This window comes from Pygocentrus nattereri, chromosome 6 (genome assembly GCF_015220715.1).
Source record: "Pygocentrus nattereri isolate fPygNat1 chromosome 6, fPygNat1.pri, whole genome shotgun sequence".
In the NCBI taxonomy this organism is placed as follows: Eukaryota; Metazoa; Chordata; class Actinopteri; order Characiformes; family Serrasalmidae; genus Pygocentrus; species Pygocentrus nattereri.
In genome coordinates, this window is record NC_051216.1 from 29704302 (window position 1) to 29724964 (window position 20663).

Here is a 20663-nt window from a genome sequence, read left to right on the forward strand (position 1 = left end):
TCGTGACCACGTCACCACTGTTCCTAATTGGTACTTTATTAAGCTTTCACTGCGCTTGCGGTTCTATTTTGCAAGTTGCTCTGTGAATCACCACTGGGATTTATAGTAACACATTCTGTTGCACAGATTAACAATAGATGCTTGTTTTTTACAATCAGTTCTGGTGAACTATGAGAAGTGGTACAACAAAGGAAGCAGAGGAAGAACAGGAGATAGAAAAAACATACCTGTTTCAGTAGAGTGTAATTAGACCCATCAACACTTAGTTTTCTAATTTCATGATGATCAGCAAGTATAAGAAATGGTTCTTCAGCTGAATAAAGAAAAAAAAAAGACATTGATGTCAGTCCAAATGAATTTACCCCATAGGATGAACATGATACTGAAGCACATTTGCTTTATTTCTCAATACATTTATTTTCAAAATCCAATGCATAATAATTGAAATAAAGCCAATGCATCTCTCAGCAAGTTCAATACTACCATATATTCCAATGTGGCCTTGTTATTATATGTACACAAGGGGTGGTAGGCATCAGCGATTCCTTCACAAATACTAAAGCCTATGGCTAGAAAGAACACTGGAACATAAAGTATCCCTTTCATTAGAGCCCTCAGCAAGTTAAGCCTTTGGGTATGGAAGAGACAGGATTACCTGAGAGAGACCTGCAGCTATTGGGGTCGTGTTTGGAGGTTTCGTATCCATCCACACACAAGCACTTGTAAGAGCCATAAGTATTGATACAGGTTTGACTGCAGGGGAGGCTCGAGGAGCATTCATCAATGTCAACACATCTTTTCCCATCATTCTTCAGGCGGAATCCTGGCCAGCACTTACACTAGACACACAGATGAAAAATAATGGAAGATAATTGAAATGCTTTTGCCTTTGAGCTAGTAAATTGCATCAAGTCAACAAATCACTTTGGCAAGACCACTTTAACTTTACTGTGTTATTAGTGAGCCAGGTCTTATAAAGACTGCCAGCTGTTACTTTCTTACATTAGTTTAAAAATTGGCTTAAAATACAAAAGAATATGTGAGCAGCTAGCTAGGGGTCCAAGAGAAATGGCCGAGTCTTTTATTAGCATTGAACTGTTAAATAAATTTTCTAACGGAAATTAGATTTCTCAGCTGGTTGCATTTTTGAGATATAGAGCAAATTCCAAAGTCAACAGAACTATAATAAAAAGAAAAAAGAAAAACTCTAAAAGAAGTATTCCATATATCAGTTGTTCCCAAATTTGCGGTCTGTGACGTGTTACAGAGCAGTCTGTAATTTTTTTATGTTTTAAATTACGTGACAGTGGTGTAGATCAGTGCCACAGCTTACATACAAAATAATAGTTTCCTACTATCATTCCACTATTACATTTTTCCTGAGCCAATATAAGAAACAAAGCAACCGAATTTTACAAGCACCATTCAGTTTGGTTTTATTAAAAGAGAAGGTTAAAATGTGTCTTGAAGCAAACAAGGCCATGAAGCCTGCCAAGCTACAGCAAGGCCCAGAGACAAAACATTCAGCTTATATCAGAAATCCAAAAAAAACCCAAAAAAACAAAACATGTCAAATGCAAGAATGAAGAATAAAACAAACTGAGAGTCTGGCCACAACCTCAGAGTCAGTGTTGAGGTCTACATGCTTAGTTGCACAGCTAACTAAAAAAAATAAATAAATAAAAAAATCAAAAGCGCCACTGAAGAAGAACTTCAACTCCCTCCAAATCAATATGATACATTACTCTCTAATATGAACAGTTGGATTGTATTCCTAAAATGAATCTGATTTTCTTTTTCATGCTTGAAAGGACTGAAAATTTCTATCATAAACTGCTCAGATCTACTTTAAACAGTTTTTCTTTTTCCATCATTTCTTTTGGGTGGCACAGCCATTTTCATTTGATTATTTAATTATTTAATATTTTGTGCAAATCTTGCAGAAAACTTTTTCGTTTCATTAGAAATATTTTGTAAGTTAGAAATCCAGCTCAACTTTTCCTTTTGGCTGAGTCAGTCAATGCATTTCGACTGCTTCCAGTCTCTGTGTTCTCTGCTGCTCTGTGCTCAGCCCAAGGCCCCAGGGACCTTGTGCAGATCCTTCAATTTCTACCATACTACTTGGAGATAAAGGTCTTCACCTAGGTGCCCTCTGGCAGAGCAATGGTCTCTGGACAATGAATTCTGTTCCAATGGACTCTTTATCAAATCAAAAAAGCAGATATCGGACAGAATCCTGTCTTATACCAATAGCCGACCTCTCTATACTGACAGCTCTGATGGTCATAGGTCACTTGGTTGTGATCCAGACAGCCCCCCTAACTCTTCAGAATCTCAGCAGATCTGTCAATCGTAGTGTGAGGCACAAATGACCATATAATTAATGCCACTAGACAGCCAAGTTTGGACTTTAAAGTTGCAACAGTATGACTGCTGGTCACAGCTATAGCCTTGGACTGCATTACATTTTCAAAAGAGAATCTGAAATGTAAAGCATTTTCAGTCCAGAGTTTGAGGGTTTTAGTACAGAAGGTGAACTGCAATTATCCACTACTGGTTGAAATGGGGCATAATTCAATTGGATTCATTTTTACTTTGATCTTTAAATATTTGCATTTAAAGACAAAATGGAAATCTGAGTGATATTTATGTGGTTAAAAAGCACTGTAGTAGTGCAGGCTGAAGCCCAGCTGCTCATTCACTGTATGCTGCTATGTTCTGGTGAATTAGCTGTGAATTAGCGATGAGAATTAGCGATTCCAGCCCCATTGTTCAAATATACCTTTAAACAAGAGGGCTGCAATTCAGCACTTTCGACAGACTATGGCAGACGGTGCTCACAGAAGACCTATATATAAATCAACTAGCAGCAAACTAACATAAGCAATAAAGTGGAAAACTACAGCTACCCTCAAGAGCCTCCACCAACAAAAATCCAGAAGCTGCATGAACAAGAATGAGAGCAAGAGGCTACAATCCCTCAGGAGTTCGGGTAAATTACTTTTTATGTACACTGACTCATAGGAATGTACAGCTATTCGACACTGGTGATGTAAACTACCAACTGTGTTCACTCTATGGAAGTGACATTTTTGACTTTTTGAAAGGAATAAATGCATTTTGCAATGGTGTGGGGCAGTGACTGGTCCTTACATGATAGAAAATCAATAGTTTAATTTTATACGGATAGGAATTTTGTTGGATTTAAAATATTTTTTAAATTAATTAATTAAAATACAAAGGACTGACTGGAAAAAGAGTCTTTGGGACCTGTATAAAATACACTGAAGTTATAATGTATGGACAAGTACAAGAATTAAAGCTCAATAATGCTTAGATATTACAAATCCTCCAAAACAATGCTTAAAGCTACACGATATAAATTTGAGAATCTGAATGTGCACAAACCTTGTATCCCACTACTAAGTCCTGGCAGTCTTGTGAACAGCCACTGACACGTCGATTCAGACACTCATTAACGTTGCAGTTTTTCTCATCCGAGCCGTCTCCACAGTCATCTTTCAGGTCACAGAGACTCGTCTCAGATATACAGCGACCATTGGTGCACATGAAAAAGGAGCCATTGCACAGGCTCTCTGGAAGAAGCAAAAGAAAAATACAGGCCTCTCTGAAAACCAATTGCTTTGCGACAAAACAGAAATTCAACTGAATAATATTTACTACTCTGATGCAGCAAAGTTCCCATAAAGGCAGAAAAAAAACCACCAGAAACTCAAATGTTATTCCAAGCATTCTTGCGAGTGCCAGCAGACTCAAAGGCTTTTTACAGATGCTGGGTGCACTCAGCCAAAACATGCCATCCCTCAGGTCAGCCTTATTCACTTCAGACCCTTTGCTTTTATGCACACTGTTCCCTCTGCCATTTGTATTCCCTCAGATGTTTCTGTAAGCCTTGCGTCCATCAGTCAAACACATTTCAGGCAGCGCTCTGCAGACCCTTTACCGGCAGCCAGGCATTTGAGGTTTCGGGGGAGTTCGTCCGAGTGGTCCGGGCAGTCTGGATAACCGTCGCACTCCCACTGGGCGCTGAGCAGGCAGCGACCATCGGCACAGCGGAACTCATCCGGTCCACATGAGCGGTACACTGAAGGAGAGAGGAAACAGTTAGCCTGCTGATACTCTCTCCCATCACAGCGTGAACACAACACAAATAAAACAGCCACTGATCTTTCTGGAGCTGAAAATAGCATTTTGAACAAGAAGATGAACAGTTAATGTATTCCTTTGGTCTACGTTTGGCTGGTTGTTTCCTCAAATCAAGGGCACATTTTGCATTATTGATGGAATTGTCGCTTAATTAAAAGAGACAGATCTGTCCTTAACACAATACGAGCAACCAGAATCTAACAGAAAACCCGGTGAAATAGATCTTAGAAAACACAGACAATTAGAGATGCATGTGGGATTTTCTTCATCACGCAAACTACCTTTACCATCTTTACCATGTTAGAGTACATTTGTATTTATGGTTGTTCCTTGTTCCAGACTAAAGCACAAGATATTACATGCTGCCTTTTAATTTTAAATTTAAACAAAACTTAAAGCTTTTATCTTTGAGAGCGAGAGGAGAAAATTTAACTCCACTGTTGCTTCAGATCTGAAAAATAAAAAGCACGAAAATAAAATGCCTTCCATCCTTCCACTGTGAGAAGACACCTCAACCCCATGGGTCTGAAAGGATGTGTAACTGTCAAGCTGTTCCTGAGAAAATGCACAAGACAACAAAGAATTTAGATTATTTTAAAAGATTAATATATTTAGTTATTGAGGCTTTTGTGTAATGTTCTATTACATACATTTGTTCTGCTTTTTCCAGATGCCGTATAATAAACTTGTATGTAATGGCTGTTTTGACTAGAAATTAAAAACATGACTTTTGCAGAGTACTGTACATCAAAATGGTAAATATGCATGGGTATTTGTGTTAAATAGCCAGATGCCTCTTACTTTTGATGAAGCACTGTATTTCATTAATGTATTTTATATACATAGCAGATTTTCATTTACGTTTCAATTTAAAATGCCAGTCCACACAGTGTCAGCTTTGGGTTTAAAAAACAAAGTCTAATAAAAAAAAACAGTCAGAATAATCTGTAAAGAAATCAAAATGGGTCTAAAAATTTATGATCGGTACATCTCTGCTTGTGATTAGCTTTAAACCAGCAAAGCAGTGTGTTATAGTGACTTTAACCATTTGAAACCACTTCTTGTAAGTCGCTCTGGATACTGCTATTATGCATTATTGCTAAAGGCTGTAAATGTAAATGTAAATGAATCATTTAACACTTAAACTACTGTAATGCATAAGTTTCAGTTGCTTCTGCCTTTATAAAATGTGATAAAAACACAAATACTCAATATATGATTTGATTTATTATTATTAATAAGCAGAATGAACACTTTTTTCCTTTGAAAAACAGCACATTAACAGTGGGGTTTGGTTGCCAAACAACATACTGGTGGAAAAGTATTTATTGAACCACACAATGGCATTCAATAGTTATCAAACATTTACAGCATTTGGCTGACACTCTTATCCAGAGCGACTTACAATTTGATCATTTTTACACTGGTAGGCGAAGGTAGTGTTAGGAGTCTTGCCCAAGGACTCTTATCGGTATAGTGTAGGGCATTTATCCAGGTGGGGATTGAACCCCAGTCTACAGCATAGAAGGCAGAGGTGTTACCAGAACTATTTATCTTATAATTAATTATTAAGAGCTGATAAAATGCATCCATATATCACAACAATAACAAAAACCTGCCTGTTGCAGGTCCCAAACAAAGTATACTGCATTCTGTGAGTGGTCTGTATAGACATCTATAGTCTGCATTATACTTTTTACCTCAAACTGTATAAGGATTTGCCCGGAAGCTAATTTAGTGTGAATCAGTGAGAAGACAGCATCCTCACTTGTTCTAACAGAGTGACAGAGTGACTGCACCATCATTCGATTTAATCACACCAAAACCGAGGAATGTGAACACCCCACTAAATGTCTAATACAGTAATAATGTAAAGTACTTGCTTACTTTCTGCTACTATCAGAGTGAAAAGACCAGCCACTGTGCAACAAATTCCTGACTGGAACTTTAAATACTACTCTTATTTCTGCAAAAGTAACTGTTATAACAGCAGCTTTTAAAGCTTTCAGCGACAACCATACACTGCCATTGAGGAACAGCTATATTCATGACCTCTCACTAAGGGGGTGCCCTTTCACATTCAATGGCACAAACCTCAGTTCTCTCGTCAAAAAAAGACTCATACATTCAACACTTAAGAGAGAATACATTATGTCCTTCATGATCTAGAAAGGACTACTTTCTTTAAAGCATTTTTTTGTTGTCTCAGTCAAGAACTAAAAGCACACATTTCACACATGGGCTGAAATCTGAAGGCGTTGAATGAGGTGATTTACATATGTACATTTTTTTCCTTGGTGCTCAGCCTGAATGTCTAAAAAAGAATCCAAACATCTCTTGTAGCATTTTCTCATCATTCAAATAAAACAAGCTCAGATGGTCATGACCTTATATTTGATTTGCTCAATTTTCTCTTACATAAAAAAGCAACAGGCGGCCTCTCAATGTCCAGTGGCATTTACGAAAGCAGACAGAGTGTTTACGGCAGCAAAGTAATGAAAAGAGAGGAGAGGAATCTAATGCTCACCACATTCAACCGACTCATCCGATCCATCCCCACAGTCGTTGTCATGGTCACACACGAAAAGTTTGGGGATGCAGGCTTTGTTATGGCATCTGAAGGCATTCTCGTCACATGTGTTATTAGGTGCTGGGAGTAAGAACCAGGGGCTAAAATTAGGCACTACACTTTAACTTCTGCAATTACAACACAAAGCTACACACGAGTGCAACTAACAGTAGATGTGCATGTCAAATCAGCACACTGAACTGTACACCTGATGATTATTTCTAGTCAAATAAGAGAAAATAATGTGCACATTTCAGCTGCTTTTTTTTGTAAGACACCCATTTAATGTTTGAAGCAACCCTCCGAAAATAAAGTCAGTCAATTAACTTTTAGTCCAAGGCTACGTTCAAATTACCAGGATGAAGTGATACAAACTACAGACGGCACAATACCCCTTTTCAGTCCAGTACTGATGCCGATATTGAAACCTTCCGTATAGGATAATATTATTTATTTTAAAATCTGCTAAGCTTTAAAATTAGTGATTTGTAATGGAAGCACTTCAATTATCATGAGCATCTATTCATGTAGGGCTGGTCCAATACTTTTCATTAGTTATGTTGGTATTAATTTCTTTATTTAATATTAAGAAGCTTTTGTTGAACTGACTTCTAGAACAGTCTAGAAGGAGATATTCCAATTTTTGAATAAAACATGTTATAAAAACATGTAAACATAATGTTGCATCTGTGGATCAGCATCGTTGGCCCAACCACTGCAAAGAAAAGATGCATAAATCTGTAAAACTATTTCTTACAAATCAAAACCTGTTTTGTTTAAAAACTGAACAAGCATACTTAAAATAATGCTAAATGTTTTCAGTACTGAGAAAGAATATTCAAATACTTGCTCTGAAACACCTGTAAAGCCTGTAAAATGCTGTACGCCAAGCTCTATTATCAGGCTCAAACTACTCACTCTACTTCTCCTCAGGAACAAAGAGAAATTAAATTTACCACTAATAGAAGTGAATAGTCTTTTACCATTCAAGTGAATTGGCTTCATCGCCACAAATTTTACGTGTGTGTGTGTGGCTTAAATGTGACCCACATTTGATATTTCCAGAGCTGTATGAACGTAAAAGTCTAATCTTTTCAAATCAGATCTGAGCCACTTTCATATGTGCTTTTAGATCAGATAAATATCGAATTTGTGGCCATGTAATTTTAATGAGAATGCTCATGGTGTGAAATCTGAGTTTGTTTTTCTACAGCACATGTACTATTCGGCCAAAAGAATGTGAACACTTGACCATCACAACTATCTAAGCTTGTCGGATATCCCACCCCAAACCATGGGCATTTCTATGGAGTTGTTGTGGCTCTGGCAGCCTCTACTTTTTTGGGAAGGCTTTTCACAAGATTTTGGAGTGTTTCTGTGGAGATTTGGAGCCAATCAGTCAAAAGATCATTTATGAGATCAGGACCTGTTGTTCGATGATAAGGTCAGGCTCCCAAAAGATGATTCATCCATTCCAAAGGTGTTCAGTGGGGCTAAGTTTAAGTCTCTGTGCAGACCACTGGAGTTCCTCCATACTAAACTCGTCAAACTATGACTTATGAAGTTTGCTTTGTGTACAGGGGTGTATTTATGCTGGGACTGGAAAGGGCCTTCTCCAAACTGCTGCCACAAAAGTTGGAAGCATACAGTTGTTTGAAATGTCTTTGTGTATGTCGTAGCACTAACATTACCCTTCATTTGAGCTAAGAGGCCTGGCCCAAACCCTGAAAAACTGACCCAGGCCACTATCCCTCTTCCACTAAACTTTACTTTTGGCAGTATTCTGCTGGCATCTGCCAAACCCAGATTGGTCCATCAGCCTGGCAGACAATGAAGCCTGATTCATTACTCTAAAGAACATGTTTCCACTTCTCCAGTGGCAGTGTGCTTTACAGAGGTGCCCAGCCTGGGTCCAGGAGGAGCCCTGCACATATTTTGTGTTTTCTTTCCACTTCAACTAAGGAAGGGCTTATTAATCAAAGATTAGTTGGATCAGGAGTGTTGGGAGTAGGGAAACACTAAAATGTGCAGGGAAGGGGGTCCTCCAGGACCAGGTTTGGGAACTACTTTATACCATTCCAGCTGATGCCTGACATTGCACATAGTAATCATAGTCTTTTGTGCAGTTGCTCACATCTAGAAACCCATTTCATAAAGCTTCTGAAGCACAGTCCATGTGATAATGCTTCCAGAGGCAGTTTGCAACTCTGCAATGAATGTTGCAACAGAGAATAGACAATTTTGGCTCTGCTCTGTGAGTTTGTGTGGTCTACCACTTTGTGGCTTAGCTATTGTTGCTCCTAGATGTTTCCATTTCACAATAATAGCACTTACAGTTGACAGATCTAGCAGGGCAAAAATTTCACAAACTGACTGGCAAAGTTGGCATCCTATGACACTACCGCATTTAAAGTTACTAAGTTCTTCAGTATGACCCATTCTTTTGCCAGTGTTTGTTTATGGAGACTGCATGTCTATCTGCTTGATTTAATACACCTGTTAGCAATGAATGTGACAAACATCTGACCTCAATAATTAGGTCGTGTCTACATAGTTTTGGCCAAATAGTGTATTACTGTCATACAAAATCTTTCTTAATTGTGCTGTTACATTGTTCATTTATTGCTGTTGTAGTCATGACATAAGTGGATCATTCACGTGATGTTACTGATTAAGGTACAGGTTCGTACACACTAAAGACAGATATGCATCACTTGCAAACACAAATATGAACAGTCAAGGCACATGTCACGGCACAAACATCAGATATGGAAAAAATATTGGGGAAAACAAACAATTGAGCAACACTTGTAATGTGAAGGTAGCCTTGAGAGCACTGCATGCGAGTTCCATTAACATCACATTACTATACAGGGGACACCGATTAAACCCATGAAAATCTTTACCACATCCAGCGGCTGCAAGTTCATCACTGCCATCAGGGCAGTCTCTCTCCCCGTCACACAGCCAGCGTTTGGGCACACATGCATACGACCCTGGACAGCTGAACAATCCGGGGCCGCAGGTCACAGAGCCTGAACAGGAATGAGTGGCGTTAGTATTACTACACAAGCTGCAGCTCCCATCTGTTCATATGACTTTCAAGCACTCAGAAGGATTAGATGGGTATTGATTGCGTTTAAATGCCTGAAATAGCTGTGCAAATGAATAAGGCATATTTACAATTTCACAGATGCTTATTTAAGAGCTGTCTTTTTTACTTTTAATGTTTTTTTTTTCCTCACAACACATACAGTGCTGTAGTCAGAGAGCACCCTTTTGATTATTTCATTTCTAGTTACTACGGTCATTAAGTTCAAGTTATTCATTTTGCAAAGTCCAGAAAAAAAGCAGAAAGCATACAGTTAAAAGAAACAGCCTCAATAACTAAATGTAATTTTTTTCCACTGTTAAGTTTGTCCACATTTTGCCTTTATTACAGCTTCCAGTCTTCCAATCTGCAAGGATATTTTCCCACACCTCTGAAGTTCAGTCTTAGAAGCTGGTTTCATTTTCTGCTTCTCATGAAATCCCAGTTACATTCAATGAGTGTGTTTACATGCACTTAATAATCTGATAACTGCAGAAAATCAGATTGTCAGTAATCCAGTCAATGATGTTTACACGCATTTGGGTAATCAGATCACGGGGAAACTTCAGGTCTACATGACTTAGGCATTAATCATATTTCTGCTTTTCAGCAAGCCAATAAACTCAGAATAAATTCTTTAAACATCACGCCTGAATATGAAGATGAAGAATATTTAAATCCATCATTTTGTCAAGTGTAGCAGGTTTCAGCGTCACTCCAAAAGTGCTGTTTGCTACCATCTTGTGGCAACACTGCTTACTTATTTCTGGTACCGCGGCCTATTTTCACACATACACAGACTGAGAAATCCATGCATTGGAAAATCTGATTACTGAGCTAAAACCTAGCTCTCCTTACTGAATTTCTTAATCAGATTTCTGGACCTTACTCTGAGCTAAGAAATCAGAGCATACTGTTGACATGACCATTTGAATAATCAGATAACTGCAGAAATCCAATTATGATGGGATTATTAAGTGGAAGTGCACTCAATGATATTGAGGTCTGGACTCTGGGGTTGCCAGTCCATTGCTCTTAGAACACCAGCAGCTTCTTGGTAAATTTTCTTCTGTCTTCTTTTTTTCCTTAATGGCTTCAGCTGCACATCCTTTCAAACGCATAGTGTTGAGTTGTCTTCTCACAGAGGAAACACCTGTGTATTTGTTCCGATGTGAAGTAAGAGTGGAGCTTGATTTTCTCTTCTCTCAAAGATTAAAGGTTTAAGCTCTGTTTATCTGTATCTCAGTTTTGGTGGTCTCCCTGTTCTTGCACAACTGAATAACTTCTACCCAATGGTCATTCTGGAAATTAACTCAATGAAGGGTGATCTCTGACTTTTGTACAATTTTCTGAAATACCATGACACAAAGTAAAGAGGGGAATAAAAAAAAGATAACTATGTATGCGCTTGTTGACAGGTTCTAGCATGCTACATTATTAAAGCAATATTACAGCAATTTTTCTGCTTATTAGAACTTTTCTTGTGAAGTACAGGCTTCTGAAGCAAGTTACCTCCCACAGTCCTCCATGCGGCATCTCTGTGATATTTCAATGCAGTCCAATCAAAATAAGGATTACAGCTTATATTTCTCTCTGAATTTTTATTAGCAGGATGTTAAAATGCACTGTGTTTTCGCTTCACTCTCAAAGGAATTTAAATTTCTGAAGTGTTCAGGCTTTGGAAGTATTCATCTAGTGCTGCGGAGAGCTGCATCATAATACGCACCGCAAAGATCCTCGCTCTCATCCACAGCGTCCCCGCAGTCGTCCTCTCCATCACACAGCCACTGTTTGGCTATGCACTTATTCTTGGAACAGGCAAACTGGTTCCACAAACAGGAGGAATCTATCAACGACAAAAGTTCCGAAGTGGTGGGTAATGATACCCCTAGCAGAGACAACACACATGACTAATCTCCCGCCCAGTGCTTTTAGAGAGGCTTTCTTTTCCAGGGCTATGTTTATCAATGGTGGCTGTTCAGTTCACTTTTGCTTTTCATGGTCTTTTTGAAATCACAAAACATGAAAGCATTACCATGAAAAAAAGAAAGTTCCAAAGACACTGTGAGAGAGTAGCTGCATTCATCAAGTCTCTAACAACATCACTGATAAATAGGAATGTTGCAGAGTTGTGCTGGCAATAAAAACACACAAATACTCTCTGCATTTGATTATGAACACTGAATACCTTCAATTGTTTGCATATTTTGAATGCCTACTGCAGAGGGACTGTGGGGCTTGTGTGGCCCGATTAGAAGCGCTTGAATGTAAGCCTTTGCTGAAGTTAATCTGATCATTTTGTAACAGAGAGGTAGACAATGCAGGAAAGAATTAAAGCCTCATAAACCTGCTGAATATATATTTAGTATTAAGTTCAGTCACATAACCTCCATTGCACTGTGGTCTTAAAGCAGATTCTTTCATGAAAAAGCTCCGTCTGAGCTTTGAAAATATGCCATTATAGGCAGAAACAGTCCCTCCTGGGGTCACAGCATGAAGAATGGAATTATGGGTCACAGCAGGAGAGATTGGTCTCAAATTCCCATCTACCTCTCTGACTGTCTGATGCACTCGCACCAAATCTTCAGATTTCCTATCTTCCTTTGAAGTGCTGATAGCAAGCAAAGATCAGGTCTTTTTATTTTCCCCCAAAGTTACCTATGCAATTTCTACCATGTCAGTGAGGGAACGGGTACTTTTCCAACATAACAAGGGTCCTGAGAATATCAAGTCTGACATTAATGTGGCGTAATGTCTGAGATCTGTTGATCTCAATGTAATTCTGTGTCACCGTGATTGCATTCCAGATAGTCATTTTGATTATGGAGTATTTTTTTTTTACATTCCCTTTGGACCGTCAGTCCAAAGTAACACAACATAAACCCACAGCTTTAAAGTCCATAAGAACACAGTGTAAAATATTAAAATACTTGTATGACACTAAAATTTGGTCCTATGAGCCTGCCTGCTTGACAGTCCTCAGTCCAAGACTGCTAAGCCACTCACGCTGAACTAAGCACAACAATGTTTAAGGAGATATGAGTGTAAACAAGCTTTATATATGAAGGTAGTGTCATATATTGCATTATTTTCACTCCCTAAAAATATCATATCATCTAAAGGAAAGTAAGGTTCTTGTCCACTTTACTGCTGAATGTACACATGTGGACAAAATTGTTGGTACCCTTCCATTAAAGAAAGAAAAACCCATAATTGTCACTAAAATAACCTGAAACTGACAAAAGTAGTAATAAAGAATTACTGAAAATCAACTAACGAAAACCAGACACTGCTTTTGAACTGTTTTTCAATTCAATCATTAAAAAAAAAAAAAAAAACAATGAACAAAAAAGCCTGGACAAAAATGATGGTACCCCTAGAAAAGACTGAGAACAATTTGACCACAGGGGCATGTTACACTAAGGTGTGCCCTGTAAATAGCATCACAAGTGTCTTCCCAGTCTGCCTAAGTAGTCACTGTGCTGTCTGGTATCATGTTGGGATTGGGGCAATATGAATGGTAACCAAAAAGCCCAGAACAACTTCCACAGCCTCCAAGGTCAAGGTACATCAGTGTCAGATTGCACCATCTAACACTATTATAGCCAAAGTGGACTTAATGGAAGACGACGAGGAGGAAACCACTGTTGAAAGCAAATCATAAAAAAGTGAGACTGGAATTTGCCAAAATGCTTATTGACAAGCCAAAAAGCTTCTGGGAGAATGTTCTTTGGACAGATGAGACAAAACTGGAGCTTTTTGGCAAGTCACATCAGCTCTATGTTCACAGACACAAAAAATAAGCATGGAAAGAAAAGAACATTGTGAACATACTGTGAAACATGGAGGAGGCTCGGTAATGTTTTGGGGCTGCTTTGCTGCATCTGGCACAGGGTATTTTGAATCTGTGCAGGGTACAATGAAATCCAAAGACTATCAAAGTATTCTGAAGCAAAATGTGCTGCCCAGTGTCAGAAAGCTTGGTCTCAGTCGCAGGTCATGGGTCCTCTAACAGCATAATGACCCAAAACACACAGCTAAAAAGATCCAAAAATGGCTAAGAGCAAAGCATTGGACTATTCTGAAGTGGCCTTCTATGAGACATAATCTAAATCCTATTAAACATCTCTGGAAGGAGCTGAAACATTCAGTATGCAGAAGGCATCCTGCAAACCTGAGACAGCTGGAGCAGTTTGCTCACAAGGAGTGGGCCAAAATACAGGTGCAGATGCAGAAGTCTCATTGAGAGTTGCAGAAATCACTTGATTGCAGTGATTGCCTCAAAAGGTTGTGCAACAAAATATTAAGTTAAGAGTATCATCATTTTTGTCCAGGCCAGTTTCATTAGTTAGTTTTTTTTTTTTTTTTTTTACAATTATTCTGTTGAAAAACAATTAAAAAGCAATGCTTGATTTTTTCAGCCATTGTGGGTTCTTCTTTCTTTAACGGAAGGGTACCAACAATTTTGTCCACCTGTGCATATCGAGGGAATGCCGGTATGGAAGGATGAGCAAATTAATGAACAGACAGATGGAAAAACAAATAGAAGAATTAATGTATTAATGGACAAACTGACAGATGGACGAAAGGCAGATGGAAAAACAAGCAAGCTTAACAGCTATTATGCTATCTTAGCTTTCGTTTGGTTGGTAATGTTCACAGAGTGAAATGGTGGGGAATACAGTTCTGTTAAAGCATTGTGGACAGGACAAGCCAATTCAGCTGTGTGACTGGTGAGGGTGCTGCATATGGAAGATTTGGGCTGAGAAGTTTACATCAAGAGGAGAGGAGAATTTAGGCCATATACAGTGGTCATTTAGTGGACATTATTATGATAAATATGACATTTATTAGAGAAATAAAAACATGTTTCGCCTTATACATTAGCTGTTATTCTTTTCAAAAACGGATATGCAGCATTTTGGAATGAAACTGTTCTCTGGATGCTGAACTAAGTGCATTCAAAATGATTTAGGAAACAAAATATATATAGTTAGAGAAATTCATAGAGTGGAAAGTGGAATTCATAAATCTTTAAAGTCAATGTCAGTCAGTAATTCCAGACATTTTCCTCCCACGCCATGCCATATTTCCAACTGAAAAATTAGGGATGGTCTAGCTGAGCATTTCATTTGATGATAGGTGGAGGTGGGAGGAGGCGGTGAAGATGACATTGGTTCATTGTGTTTTTCTCCCACCTTTTTTTCTACCAAAATTCAAAAGACATTTTCAAGGCAGGCAAAAGTCACTACACCTTGATCAAAGATGACAGGAAAACGGAAAATCTTTAAAATGCTTAATGTGATCACAAATATCAACTAACAAGATAAAAGCAGTCAATGTGTTTTCAGGTTGACTTTATATACCCTAAACCAGGGCTATTTAATTACAATTCAGTCCAGTTAGAGAACATTTTCTCAAGCAAAAGTCCGGAACATCATAATGTCTAACTTGCATCATGATTCACTGACATGCACTGTTTACTGAAGTAGCCTAGTAGTTATATCAACATCTTATGTACTCAACAAGTGAATGTAAAATCAAATCAAATAAAATTCAGTAATATTTCAACATTTATTGTCAGTTTTCTCTTTTTAGAGCATGTCATGTGAAATAACTTCTGACTGCTGTTTCTCACCTCGTCCCTCCACCGTCTATGCATCACGTGTGATATTTACAATGCATGCGATTGGTCTGTGAGTTTCCCAGGCTGCTAAAGCGGTACAGTAAAGGCTAGAAAAGTTACGGTGATTAAATAAGGATCACCCCATCGAAATAAAAAAAATCTCTATAGTTTATTTAGGTCCAGGCCTGCATAGGACAGCGTCTGGGTCCGGACTTGTGGTCCGCCTATTAGTGACATCTGCCCTAAACCAAGAACACAATAAAAAACGATACAAAGTCGGGTAAGCACTTATTTAAAATGTAAGCCATCACATTAAGAATTTAAATCCTGTGCATTTCTGCCACCATTGACTCCTATTGTTCACCTCTTATGGAAATCTATTGTGAACGCTCCATATGAATCATTCAGTGAAATTTCATGAAATAGTACAGCTTTTCCATTAGTAATTTATTAAATAGTTCTACTAAAATTATTTCTTTCTTGGAATTACCCCATGAAAAAAGAAACATTTCCATGTACTCTATACTCTCACAGTGTATATCTTACAAACTGACAGATTCAATTTATAAATTTACCTTAATCGCAAAAACTCAAATTAAACTAAATATCTCATTAAAAATTTGGTAACAAACAAAACATCAATGATGACTGCTACATGATGCTGAATTACGATGATAATCATTTCTGCTGTATCTATAATATGTTGCAACAGTGGATAACTGAGTAATATTGAGACAAGATAAGTACAAATACAGATAACATTTATCAATACACAAAATCAATATTCATATTAAAGGTTCTAATTAGTATGGTCTAAAATAGAAGTGTAAAATGCACACTAGTTCCAAACATAGCTTAAAAAAACCTAGCCATATCATGACTGACCAGGACAGAGTGAGGAGGCTGACCAAAGAACAGCAGGCCTACTCACATTTGAGGTAAACCGCCAATAACTGTATTTTCATTTGACATCATTCTACATCTTCTGCAGCTGCCTAGTCTCCACTGTCATTTACATTTACAGCTCACCCTTGTAGTGGGATAGGCTGTAACATTGATATTCTTTGCATGTATATTCTATATGTAACTCTACAGGAAATGCAAAGACCACAGCTATGAAAAGTTCACTGCACCATATAAGACATTAATTGAAATTCCATAAACCTTTGTGGCATAAATATTGTAGTTAGCGAGTTTCGATTGATTTTTGTTTTATGACACAAAAAGCACATGGAAACTGAATGCACAAAATGAATATACACTGCATTTCAATGCATTTTTTCAAAGCACTGAAGATTTGTATTTCACGTGATTTTGCCATGTATTATCTTAAATAGCTTTCTGGCATAACTGACTCTTGTCCAGAAACACACACACACACACACACACACACACACACACACACACACAAAAAGGGATTTAAAATTTATGCAAGGTCTGAATAAGAATGTTTGTTAGAATTTGTTAGAATGTATCATCAGTTATATTAACTAACTGCAGTTCTTTTAGTCTTATTACTTGTATTAAGACAGAATGGCTTCTCTTAAGGGTCTAGCAAGCTAAGTAGGTAGAGAGTTTGACTAGAGGCAAGCCGTTTTATACATCTCAGATGCAAATGTAAGTTATCTGATGACATTAATACAGCAGGATACTGTGTATGGTTTTGACATTCCAGCTCCAGTGACATTGGCACCAATATGACACACACAGTTTCTACAACATACCCTTGCTAATACTTTCTTAAACACAGGCACAAATAATTTTGGTCTGGTTTTACGGTGAACAGGAGTGAACAAAGAGGCCTGTACTATGTTTGGCTTAGCACTGTAGAGGCAAGACCCGTCACTTGAGATTTGAACGGAAGGTTTTAAAATGACTATCTACAGTATAAAGCACCTATTTCTTCTCTCCTCAGGTGACGTCAAGTCAAGTCAGTTTCTGCATAATCATGTGGCTAATTACTTAATACAACTCTCAAGTAGAGATGATTGACATGTCCTTGTGGATTGTAGTTACAATGCATGCAAGAGGAAGTTTTAAATAGTAAAGTGCCATAAAGGGATCTTTGGACTGATGCCATAGAAGAACCACTTTGATTTCCCTTAAGAACCTTTCAATTAGATGGTAACGTCCATTGAAAAGTTCTTTCAGGAATTAAAAGTGGTTCTTTTATAGTGTTGCTTTAAAGCATCCTCCTTTGGTACCTTATTTTGAAGAGTTTTATTACTACTTATATGTTTGAACACACCTACTCATAGACAGGGCTTTCTTATTTGAACTGTTTTCACATTTTAGAACAACAGTGAATATCTCTAAACTAAGAAACACATCACATTACGATTAAAACTAAAACGGTATGATTTCATTTAAACAGTGCATTTTACTATAGCTGTATGGGTGGTGAAATGAGCTTCATCGGAAGCTTTCAATAACTCAGTAACATTATTTTTATCAGAAGCATGCAGGATTCACAGGACCTAAACACCAAACTCATGTGAATGCAGAGTGAACATGAAAATAGGGTGAATGCATTTCTCTCCAATAAATTTAACTTTACCGGAGAAGGCAAAAACAAGTTAACACAAAGTGTTATTTCAAGTGATTTTGAAGCATCTCTATTGGCCCATTCATCAGGAAATTATTACAATAATATAGCTACATACTGCTAAAGATGACAGAAAGATAAGAAGATGCTGTGCATAAATATGAGCGCACAGAGAGTGATGTAAAGATCTTACTTCCTTTTTTTTTCTTCCTCAGATCAGGTATTTTACTCAGATCTTCCTACCTGGATGCTTCACATTGTTGTTTTTTTTAAATATATATTTTATTGAAGTGAACAGGTATTTTACATAAATATAAATGAAAAACACCTTTTTTATTTTTTACCTTCCCGCTCCCTCCCCTCCCTTCCCGTTCCCTCCCCTCCCTTCCCGTTCCCTCCCCTCCCTCACACCAACCAAACCAAAACTGCCTTTATATTAAACACAATACATTAACTATACTTAAAAAAACATAAATAAAAATAAATAAATAAAAAGGAAAATAATTAAAAAAGGGGGAGAGAAAAATAAATAAATACTTAAATAAATAACAATAACAAAATAATGAGGGATAACACTGTAAACATTCACTCACACACTTTAGTCTGTGTTTGATAATATACCATCATACAGTATCGCTCAATAGCTTTTCCTAATGTACTTTTAAAATACTGGCAAAATTTCATCTTACTTAGTCTAGAGTAAGAGTCTGTAGATTTTCAAAGTGTGACAACGCAGGCTTCCAGGTTGTATAAAATTTTTTGGTTGACCCCCTAATAATTGTGAATATTTAATATTTTCTAATTCAAGAAATAGCATTAGGTCTTAAAGCCAGTGTAAAACTTTAGGTGTGTATGCTGCCATCAAATTCAATAAAATCCTTCTCCTTGCCAAGAGAGTTGCAAAGGCAAAAGCATCCCTCTTTGTACTATTCACTGAAACACAGTTTCCTAGGACACCAAAAACAGTTGTTTCCATTCTAGGCTGTATCTCTACTTCGAATACATCAGACAGGAATTTAAAAATGGCTGACCAAAATTTGGACAATATGGGGCATGGCCAGAACATGTGAGTGAAATTGGCTCTGGCAGAACAGCAGAGTAACATGTATCACTAACATTAGAGAATATTTTTGTCAATTTAGTTTTACTGTAATGGAGAACTTTAAACTGAATTAAGCTGAGCTGAGCACAGGACGCTGTTCCATTAATTCTTCTTATTACAGTCTCCCAAGTTCCATCAGCTATCCCTGATCCAAACTCCCCCACACATTCAGTACGTATTTTACTCATTGTCGTGTTTTTAAGAGACATGATAATACCGTAAACATGTGAAATCAGGCCTCTGAGTTCTGAACAAGTTTCTAAGATGGTATCTATTCGTGATCTCGGGGGCAGATTAGGGAAAGTTGGACATTCAGCATGAATGAAATTGCGTAACTGAAAATAATGGAATAGGTTGGAGTTTGGAAGCTTAAATTTCATGGAGATGTCTTTAAAGCTGGCAAAATTCCCATCTGTGTATAGGTCACTGAATTTATTAAGACCCAGCTTCTGCCATTCTAAAAAGACAGAGTCCAATTTTGCTGGAAGAAATTGATGGTTATTACATATAGGAGCTTTCTAACAAAACTGTCCCCAGATTTTAAGAGTAGAGTTAACAACTAGGATGATGTAAACTGTACACTTGAGAAGGGTAGTTTGCCTGTAACTAAAGCAGCAAGACATGTTAATGGACAAGAGCTAGATTCAATTTTGCACCATTCTGTCTGTGGGAACTGCACCCAGTGTATATTTTTTTGCAGATTTGCAGCCCAGTAATAATACATAAAGTTTGGGAGTGCAAGACCACCCTGGGATCTAGGTCTTTGAAGTAATTCTTTACGTACTCTAGGGGTCTTGCCACACCAAAAAATTGACATCATCATTTGGTCCACTTTTTGAAAAAAAGATTTTGGAAGAAAAATTAGGAGGCACTGGAACAAATACAAAAATCTGGGCAGCACATTCATTTTGATGCAGTTAATTCTGCCTGCAAGGGACAAATGTAGCACGTCCCATTTCTGGAAGTCAAGTTTACATTTATTGATCAAAGGTACAAAGTTATGTTTATAAAGACTAGACATAGAAGTAGTAATATTGACTCCTAAATATCTGAAACCTGATTTGTTCAGACGAAAAGGCAGGTCCGAGTCTAAAATCTGCAGAGCTGGGCGATTCATAGGAAAACATTCACTTTTAGAAAAATTCAGCTTATACCCTGAAAAACTGCCAAATGTTTCCACTATGTTTTGAACACATTGGAAAAAAATGTGAGTGTATTTGTGACAACTGCTGCTTTTGGTGATGTGTATAATAAACGGACCATTTGGGCCAAAGTTAAATTTTTCCAGCACAGTAAACCTCTCTGCATCTAAAGAAACAATTACTTCAGGGGTTTCCAAAGATGCAGGAGAGTGGATACTCCAAACAGTCTACGGATATTAGTAAATAAATGGTGATTTTTAATAAATCCAGTCTGGTCTGGTGAAATTAAGTCTGTCATAATGGTGTTTATCCTATAAGCGAGAACTTTAGCTAGGATTTTAACATCTGCATTTAAGAGTGATATTGGTCTGTATGAGCTGCACTCTAACAGGTCCTTATCAGGTTTTAACAAGAGAGTGAT

General features: G+C 37.6%; 1 protein-coding gene across 2 annotated transcripts in view; it reads right to left on the reverse strand.

Moving 5' to 3' along the window:
- Nucleotides 1-20663, reverse strand: part of lrp1bb (low density lipoprotein receptor-related protein 1Bb) — a 412476-nt gene that overhangs the window by 71804 nt on the left and 320009 nt on the right. For both annotated transcript variants that reach the window (XM_037539357.1, XM_037539356.1), the window contains 7 exons: nucleotides 11554-11673; nucleotides 9643-9771; nucleotides 6695-6817; nucleotides 3965-4105; nucleotides 3409-3596; nucleotides 656-839; nucleotides 228-313 (listed from right to left, as the gene is read on the reverse strand). In XM_037539357.1, coding sequence (XP_037395254.1) covers nucleotides 228-313; nucleotides 656-839; nucleotides 3409-3596; nucleotides 3965-4105; nucleotides 6695-6817; nucleotides 9643-9771; nucleotides 11554-11673 — 971 coding nt within the window. The remainder of the gene's footprint in view (nucleotides 1-227; nucleotides 314-655; nucleotides 840-3408; nucleotides 3597-3964; nucleotides 4106-6694; nucleotides 6818-9642; nucleotides 9772-11553; nucleotides 11674-20663) is intronic.